At 34.2% G+C, this 10,184-nt stretch overlaps 1 protein-coding gene across 1 annotated transcript in view; it reads left to right on the forward strand.

The window, feature by feature from the left end:
- The window catches only part of LOC108684948 (protein WWC2-like), a 44,367-nt gene extending 41,071 nt beyond the window's left edge, over window positions 1-3,296 (forward strand). Inside the window, exon 4 of the mRNA XM_018189509.1 lies at window positions 3,252-3,296. Coding sequence (XP_018044998.1) covers window positions 3,252-3,263 — 12 coding nt within the window. The 3' untranslated portion in view covers window positions 3,264-3,296. The remainder of the gene's footprint in view (window positions 1-3,251) is intronic.
- The last annotated feature ends 6,888 nt before the right edge of the window (window positions 3,297-10,184 follow it).

Raw genomic sequence — 10,184 nt, forward strand, 5'->3', positions numbered from 1 at the left:
AATTCGATATTTCGAAGTCATTGACATCGTTATTCTCAACTGTTGCTTATTCTCAGTCGTTGCTGATTTCTGTTGGCGCCACCTAATCGTCATTGGATCGCCATAATTAATTACATACCTGATTATGCAGATATTCTTTTAATGCCCAAACACGATGAAATTTCTATTTTATAGCATTTTGAAGAATGAATATGTATTATCGTAAATTAATATTATTTGATACGATCGTTATCTACTAACATTAAATATCTACTAACATTAAATAAAGATTGAAAAGATTCCACGATATGAAATTTCCACGATGTGAAATTATTTTGAGAATAGAACCTCATAAAATATATGCAAGAGAATTATTTATTTAGTTAAAAGACAAAGTTTGATTTCTAAAAAAATTTGTTTCTCTTACAATTACACCGAAAAAAAAAGTTTAATAAGAGCTACCGAATTTAATGAAATAATGCCAAAGTAAAATTAGTTTTAATTATATTTATCAAACATTTGATTGGCATTATTTCACTAAATATTTGAGGCTGTTATCAAACTTTTTTTTTTAGTGTAATTTTATAATTCGAAACTTTTTATTATTTTGCTGACTCGAATCAGGTAATAAATTTGTCATTAAAATGACATTCAGGTTTTTTTTTAGACATTCTCTATATATATCATCCTTTCGTCGTCACCATGCGGGCAATAATATCGCAATAATGTGGTCTCGGCTTCGCAAAATCACTCGAGACGAATTCTCGGTAGTACGGTATGCAGAACGAACGAAGGAATGAACAGCGTTGGAATTCGATAAATGTGAAAGCAGATTCGTTCTTTGTAACTGGATCTCTGCAGCACAGCGTATGCTATGCTGCATTGTGCGCTTCACTTTTTCTCACGTATTGAAAGCGTACTTGGAGATGTACATTTATACATGCTGCATTCTAGTTCAATTTCTGCGTTGCAACTTGTCAAGTGCAATTATCAATACTACTACGAAAAAATGCTTTGGCAATACGCGCATAATACAATCGCGAAATATATTATTTATATTCCTATACAAACTAGGTATATATTTGCAGAGCTTCTGTTATTCAACTAATCATCTTGAGGCAAAATTTTTTTCCTCTCAGTACTATTATCTACGTTCATCAACAGAATGAAAAATGTATTTAACTGAATTGGATTTTTAATTACAAATCTTTTTTAATTGTTTTTCTCTTTCTCTTTCTCTCTGAAATATGTAAATACGCATTCGTTTCACTCGCAAGTCTAGAAGAAAATTCAAGAGTATTACTGGATTAGGTAAATGGAGCTTAGTTTCTCGAGATTATTTTCGCGCATCACACTTTAAATTTTCGGACCATTTTTTGGCAGATTCTTTGATTGTATAATTCATTGTTAGTTCGAAATAAAAATCGATCGGATTGATATCCCGGGAGATTCCACAGTTACGATCGTCCGTATGGCATTTGGTGTAGTGTGGGCCGGGTTTCGGACGGTGACTTGGCAAGCGGCGAGCAGACAAGCGAGGGAACAAGCAGGCAAGCCAGGCAGGCAAGCAGACTTTGCCACGAGAGATTGGAATGTCTCCCGTCCTCTCGAATCCGCCCTCTTCTGCTCTCCGCCACGGCCGCCGCGCCGTTGTTGGCTCCCCTCTCGACCTTCTCTCCGCTTCGGGCCCATCGACATCGGCTTCGTGCCGAGGTTGGCCAAGGGGGCAGAGGAATCGACGTAGTACGTGGCGTCGTGGCGGATGGAAGGGAGAGAGGGGCCTTAACGCCGTTCTTTCGAGCGTCAATACATCGTGAAGAAAAGATGCCGGTTCCCCCTGGATCCCTGTCGTTTCGGCCCTCCCCCTTCGGATATTTCGCCCTTTCTTTCTCTTTCTCTCTCTCCGCCCTCCCCCTCCCCTCTCCATCTTGCCCCTCCTCTTCACAACGTCCTCCACAGGTTTCTTCCTCTTCTTCCCTTTCTTTTCTTCTCTCTCTTTATCCCGCTGTTTCTTCTATTTTTCCGCTTGTCTCTGTTTCTCCTGATCTCGCGTAACTCGCACCATGGGACCCTTTTGGCATGGTAGCTACCGGTGTTACGCTCGCGTAGGGCCCCAGGCGGTCCACGAAGTGACGCCACGGAGAGCCACGAGGATTGCCGAAGGCGTACGATCAATGTCGGAATGAGCGGATACGCTACCGTCCATCGCTTCTTCAAACTCGCCGAGATGATGCTCCTTTCGCGCCGCCGGGGATGCTAGCGATCCTTTATTTCCGTTGTCGAATATTTCAACATGTACATTTTAACAATTTTTTTGCTTTTTCTTCTTCTTTAAAGGCATATCATTAAAAAATGTATTTTCTTGTATATCGAAAATACGGACTTTGAAAAAAAAAATTGCACCGTAAATATGACAAATGCTGAGAATGTCATTCCTTATCTTGTTTTGTTGTTTGGCTAATTTTGAACGAATCAAGTAAAGATTAATGCTGATATAATTTCTGCTGATATTGATATTTATTATAGATATCGAAAGCGTCCGATAATGAACTTATACGCAGACAAATTAAATGACGCTTGAGAAGTCCTTTTTCATATATTTTTAGCGTCAAAATTTCATCAGCGAAATTATATTAACATTCTTGAAATAAAACCCCGAAGACGATCTCGGTCGTCATCAACCATAAGTATGTCGATCAGTCAAACGTGATTATGTTGGCGTGAATCTTTTTTACGTTCTTAAAAATTGTTAATATTCAAGATTGCCACAAAACTGGAAATCAGAATAATATCAGACAAATAAAAAATAGTCAGAGAAAGGAAGGAAAAATCAGGGAATTTTGCAAAATTTTTTGAAAAATTAAAATTCTTGGCTTTAAAAAAGTTTAATATGAATACATTACATCTATGCAGTTTTGGAATTCTATCAACTTAATAATTAAATGCAATTGGTGTCAGCAACATTAATATTAATTTATGCTACATTATATTGCTCTCTCAACAAAATATGTATATTCGATGATTTCCAAATCAGGACAAAAATATAAAAAATTTCAAAATATTATTGAAAACATCAGGAAAAATTATGGAATTTTAGAATGAGGAATTTGTCGATCTTTTAGATCGAATATCAGAATTGATTTTAAATGGCTCTGGCTTTTTCGAAATCGGATGCATTCGCTTATTCCCCCTCAAATTCACTCGTGTCTATGCTATGTATATCTTTTTCTGCACGTTCGCTCGGCTTCCACAATTATTTTTGTCTTTCCCAGGAGGTGAACTGAGGGCATGCCGCGAAATTCCCACGTGCTGCCGGGGCGGAAAGAATTCGACTTGTTCATCGGTATCTACCATCCGCAAAGTGCTGTTCTTATCACGCTTTCCTCGTTCCTTGCACTGCAATTCATTCGAAAAAGACTTACTTTTTTATTTAAGCTCTTATTAAATTGTATATTTCTTGTAAAAATTCGAGTTTGTCTTTACTATTTTTTATTCGAACAAATAAAAATTGTATAAACTTTGGAAATAAGTTTAATTAAAAAATTTCTATATTTTTTCTCGTTTTACAACAGATATTTTTTACTATTAAACGTCATTATTTTACGCTAATTTATATAAAAATCAAATATTTGTCACATAAGTTCTGGTTGTTGTTTAAAAATGTAATTTAATTAATTTTTACGACGAGGAAATTATATCTTTAATTATTTAATGTAAACGTCCTTTTTCACATTTCATTTAATAAACAGAAGATTCGAGCGAAGGCTATCTTCTCGCGCTTTGCTGCGATTATTTCTGAGATTTTTCTCCTTTTTTTTCAAGGATACCACATGAAATTCCCAGATTGTTTTGCCATTTCGACGTACAAGAGATTCGGACTTGGAATTAACCGCCAAGAAATCGGCCGTTTGTGCTGGCATAGCTTTTCACATTCCTACGACTCTCCTTCCTTCCTCCAGGGACAAACAATGTTAACGACCATACGAAGGGATCGGGATTCCATCTCTACTGCAATGGGCGATACATAAATAGGTCTACGCTTTTACTCGAAGACCAGATATGCGTACTTGTGTTACTCTTCCTTTTTGTAAGCGATTATTTTTAGAGGTCCGACGGAATTTCACGCTTCTCTCTTTCTTTTTCCGTCTCTCTATCTTCTCTTGCTTTCTCAAACTCTCTTTGATGCATCTCTTTAACTGCGCGTCATGCTCTCTCTCTCTCTCTCTTTCTCTCTCTCTCTCTCTCTCTCTCTCTCGTTGCAGTTTGAATTTTTGGAACGTCGTCTCGTTAGATATGCAAAAAGAAGATGAAGATTCCTCAAGTACTTTTTGCTTTTACCGAGTCAAGTCATCGGGAAGTTCGTGGTAGCAGCGAGCTTTTGCCAGTTCAGAGTTCATTTACTCCTCTTCCGTATAGATTCAAGTATTTCTACAAGGATTCTGAATCTTACAATTTACGTATATGCGTAATATACGTTTTTATAATATTTTTGAATCTGCAAATATTGACAGAATCTTCTGCATGGAACAATAAAGATCATTTCATATGCTTATATGTTATTACATGACGACTCGCAGAAACATTCCGCGGTGGCAATATGTAATTAACCCTTCCTCTGTAATTTGAGTCTTTTTAATACAAAGCAAAATTTCTCAAATTTTTCCAAATAAAGAGGAAAGAGTAGAATCCGGTTTTTTTCTTTCCAAAATATCAAATAATATTTATTTTGTATTATTATATAGAGATGATGTTAAAAAGTACACAACTCTGAATTTTTTCACATTTTTTGAAAATCTAGAACAGTAAGAAAAACTGAGCAAATCTTTGGTTGGACAAAAAAGGATCCAGATTCAGATGAAGACATTGAAAACATAATTGCAGACGGAGGACATTCAAACATCATGTGCTAAATTAAATGCTTACTATTCTCCTAAATAATTTGAATTGATGCAGTATTTATTATTATAATAATTATATTTAACAATTATATTAATCATTCAAAATACGTAAATAATACAGATCAATGTATAAAATTTTCGCTTAAAATCTATGCTAATTTGCATCAAAATAACATGATATAATCCCTAATGCGTTGAGTATCAAACTTTATTAGCGATTTAACCTCCGGGGATTGACCTTAGATGTGTTGTATGCCTGTCGCGTGGGCCACGGGCTGGTTTGCGCATGGTAAACGTGAACTAGAGTTCGACGTCCGGCTAGAGAAATTATATCATTGGCAACACACAAGTAGGATGATTATCCTGGCGATGACATTCATTGGGTCGGTTTATGCCTCGGCATAATTTGTTGCCAACTGACTTCATCGGATCAAACTCACTCTTGGAAATGTGTGCGTGTATGCGTGTATAGGTACATATATTTGTTTGCTGCCGCCTTATGCGAGTGTGGCGCTCGTATACCGAAAGAATCAGCATTTCTGCCGGCTGTGCACCATATACATATGTATGTGCACATTTCTTGACTATCAGGCGAATATATTTTCGCTCGTAATATACATGTGGGCAGACTTGGTGAGCGAACGAAAATTGAGTCACGATTAACTGCTGCTATCTTATCAAGACAGGAATGCATGAACTGCGATTATCGAGACGGTATAGTCGCGATAATAAGCAGCCAACGTTGCTGTGTTCCAAATTCGTATCCGATTACTGTCTGATTGTATCTGAAAATACGGAGAAACGTTTTGCTACCTTCTTCTGCTCTCTAAATTCTTTAACGTGGAATTCATTTTAAAGAGTAAAAATTCAGTCAGTCTTAAAAAAGAATGACTCAATTTTCAATATTTAAGAGTGAGATTTTAATCTTTGGAATGAGATTCACTTTGAAAGTTTTAGAGAGTTACGATCGAATTGATCCCAGTACACACTATGATTCTGTAATTTTTAACAGTTCAGTATTATATTATTATTGACTTTTCTATCTGTATAATACCTGTCCAATAACAATAAAACGACACCGTTGTTAAAAGTTACAGAATCGGGATACAGGACAATCGCATCTTTGAGTGATTATTCCAATAAGATTACACATTGTTTTTTCATTTAAAACTATTGTTCTATTATTCAAAGCTTGAAATGTTTGTAATACAATTCATTATCCGTTATACATTATTTATCATCCAGCGATCGTATCTATCGGTATGATACATTTAGATCGGAATAATGGAAAATGGCTTAGAATAATGGAAATACTCAGGAAATGTGATTTCTACAAATATGTTGTGTATCATTATTTGATCTTTGATCTTTCACTCATCCGATGTCTTTTTAATAGCAAATTCATTGAAGTCTGTTTCGCGGAAACATTGAGGTGTCTGTAACTTTTGATTTATATGCGATTAGGGAAACAAAGAATTTCACAAATATAAATATTTTGAAGAAAATGACATTTCAATTTCAAGAATTTATCTTAATAAAATTTTAATTCGAGGCATAATTACAAAAATATGACATAAAATAAAATATTGGAAAGTTGAAATAAATTATAATAGTCTGTAATATTTTTACTTAAGAGCTAATTGAAATTGTTACTGAAGACCAAAAAATTTGTACTTAAAGGATATTTTACTTTTTAAAATTTATCTGTGGAAAATTAAACACTTTCCGGAAAAAATAAAGTTATTTGAAAGATTGATATTTCCGTATTCGAAAAATCTATATCGCGATAAGTGAGTTTACTTAACATATGTTGATTCGCAACGATACAGATAATATCATTTATCACGACTCTATTCCTGTTCGCGACCATGACGCGACTATCACATTAAATTCCCGGTAATAAGAAGACTACTGTGCGACGATCCTCTTTGTGCTAAACGTGCTCTCGGTCAAAGATAGCTTTCGACGATGTTTTGACATTCCGTCGCGGCCCCGTGATAAGGCGGTTCGCGGGAGGACTCAATATAGCACCCGACAATCATCCCAGTGGAATGCTCGGGATATCTGATCCCGATTTCTCCGAAAGCCGCGGCCCACGGCAAGGGTTATACACATTCCCGACGTGAAAGGGATTCCGATCTCCCCCGCGCGATCACGGACGCTCAAATGTGCGCAGTACTGAACGTTATGAATATCGAAGTCAGATACTCTCCCCGAGATCGTTGAAATACATAGATATAACACGAAAATAAATTCTCGTATATATTCTACATTTTTATGGACACTGATCAAAAATGATCATTTTATTAAATGAAAATGAATTATAACAAAAGATAGCATTAGCACATCGTTTTGTTATAGTTAGATAAAATATAACTAATACTTAATAATTATGTTTTATGAAAACAAAATTTGTAATAGATAGATAAAAAAATAGATAACAAAATAATATTTCTTTATTTGTACATAAATCTGAAAATGGAATTTTTTAAAATGTCTAAAGTTATCATATCGATAAAATATGAAACATCTAAAAAGCAATGAACAATTACTAATACGCTATTTTTAGAATTGATACAGAAAAATTATATAAAAATTGTTATTGTTATAACATTATATAAATTGTGTATTAATTAATATAATTAAAAGAGAAAATTTCCTCTTGCGAGATTTATGGATTAATAAAGTTGCAATTTGAATTAGAGATTGTTATTTCCTATGCAGAGAAATGAATGTCATCATAAATGTCTACATAGTAATTTTAAATTTATTATTTCTTTTTCTGGATGTCATTAATTACGTAATTTGTAATCACAATTTTATTGTATTATTAGCTCGTTACGTAAATTATTAGGAATTTTTTTTTTTAATTTGTTTTGCATAAATTTAATGATTGTTGTATTCGAGCACAAACACTCATGGGCTTGAATAATATAACTCTTTAACGTAAGCAACGAAAGACATAATAAATGACCACAGCTAAAATTGGTTGACGGATTGAAAATCGCATTCTTATCGTCGAGGACAATCAACCAATTTTTTTGCAATGTGTCGCTTCAAATGATAAGATAATCTTTGTGAATGAGGAAATAATCAGAAAATCTTGATAGTATAAATTGTGAATCGCGACCTTGTCGAGAATGTGTCGTGTACTTGCGAAAGTCGTAAAAAATGGCAAAACGTTATCATTATATATTTACAATATATTTACAAAAAATTATTTTTTGTACAAAAATAAATTTAAAATTATTAGTACAAAGTTTTTTTCGCCGAAAAATTAGAACTTTCAAATTAGAACAAGAAAATTAAAACAAGATGCAGTATCCTTTTATTTTATGACATTAATATAAAATACTTTATACATTAGTGATTTTGCTTTTTTATCATTATTGATGTATAGAAGATTGATCATTGATTGAAAAGTGATTTAAAAGTGTGAAACGTGCTGTATGTATAAAATATATATTACATTGTTCTTTCGAAGAAAACAACAATTTCTACAATATTTTTAATAATTCGCGATATTCTATATGTTCCTTTATGACGGAATATTTTCAGACAATTCCATTCCCAGAGAATATTCTCAGTGAATTTTCTCAACATTCTCATTCTCGCTTCGCATCGCGAGCGATAAATCATGCACTTGTTGAGTTGAGGCAAATGTTACTTACTATGACGATAGATAACTTGAACGTTGAAGGAATAACAATCCGGTCGGAAATTATTATACATAGATTGTCGTATTTCATTGTTTCGATCAATGTATCTATCAGATTATACGAGTTACATTGAAGTGTTTATATGACAGATAATGGTTGATGTGTAACCATATCTAACAATGCAACAGATTGATGAAGAAGAATCATTGAGAGAGACAAATCGATGAAACACTCTTCTATAAGTGAAGTATTCAATTGTTCTAAGAATTTGTATCCTTGAGTGATATTATTAAACGAACAAAACATTTCAAGTGTAAAGGAATTTACAAAATATTTAATTCATTAAAGAATTATACAATGTGCACAAAAAATTTATTTAAATTATGCTACCTATTTTATTTAAAGAATAATAAAGTTATTAAATAATTATAATTTAATGTTTGATAACATTTTATAAATTTAATACTTGTTTCACGAAAGAAGAAAAATTTTTTTATTGATTCTAAAATAAAAATTTTTTTTTCTAGAAAAGAGATAGGGGGGGGAAGAGAAGAATACTATTAATTTATGTAAACGATATATAAGGGTTAAGATTTTCAAGAAAAAAAAAAAAAAAACTTGTAAGTCGAAGATTATTTAAAGCGAGGGAAAAATGCATGAATCGAAGGAAACGCGAAGAAGATCCGCGTTCTTGCAGTGCGTATCGTCATGCACATTCATACCATTTTCCGCGAACGCGTTTCTTCGGGAGTTACGACCTTTTGCCTCTTGCGAGTGTTGTCGACGAACACTTCCCTTCCTTTCCCATCTCTCGCCGCTCGGCGAACGCCGCGACGTAACGAGTTATCGGTAGGTCCGATAATAGCATCGCATTCCATTCATATCAGCATCTCTCGGCGGACGGTCTGCCACCGCGAACCGCCTCTCACGCACGTACGCACGGAGCACAAGCGTGCTTACGTATTCTCGCGTATCTCGTCGAGTCAGAGTCGGACGTTCGCGCGAGACATTGAATAAAAATCCATGCTCGAGACTTTTCGTAAGCAACGATAGCGACAGCAACGGCACTTTCCTTTTGCACAGCACTTTTCTCTTATCGCTACACTTGCATTGCAGGGCACTTTCGTAAATGTAATTAATTGAATGACAGACTATACGTTCGATCAAATGTTTGCTGATTAATCTTGTAATTAAAAAATAGAATGACCGAGGAGACTTAAATAGATCGAACGAGAACTTTAAACGAGACAGTCTCGTGATTATTCAGCCGTACTATTTTCGCTCCGCTATCATTTCAATTTTTTTCTTTTTTATGTTAGACGTACAGTATATTTAAAATATGAGAATATGATATAAAATATGTGAAATAATTCTGATAGTACGAATAATATCAAAATAATTCTTCATTAAAAATAAGGATAGGAAATTATTAAATCGGCACTTAATTCTTGTCGTCGACGGTTTTAATGTTAAACATTTCAGAATGTCGCAAACCTATTGAACCACCTTTTACGCAGGAATTCTTGAACTAATTTCAATCGAAAGCTATCAAGGAGAAAAATTTATCGATATTACGATTTATGATGTTACGTATACAGAATTAGCTTCACATATTGTGTATCGTATTCCTAGCGAATCTGTATATATA

Source organism: Atta colombica, unplaced genomic scaffold, assembly GCF_001594045.1.
Source record: "Atta colombica isolate Treedump-2 unplaced genomic scaffold, Acol1.0 scaffold141, whole genome shotgun sequence".
NCBI classification, from domain to species: domain Eukaryota; kingdom Metazoa; phylum Arthropoda; class Insecta; order Hymenoptera; family Formicidae; genus Atta; species Atta colombica.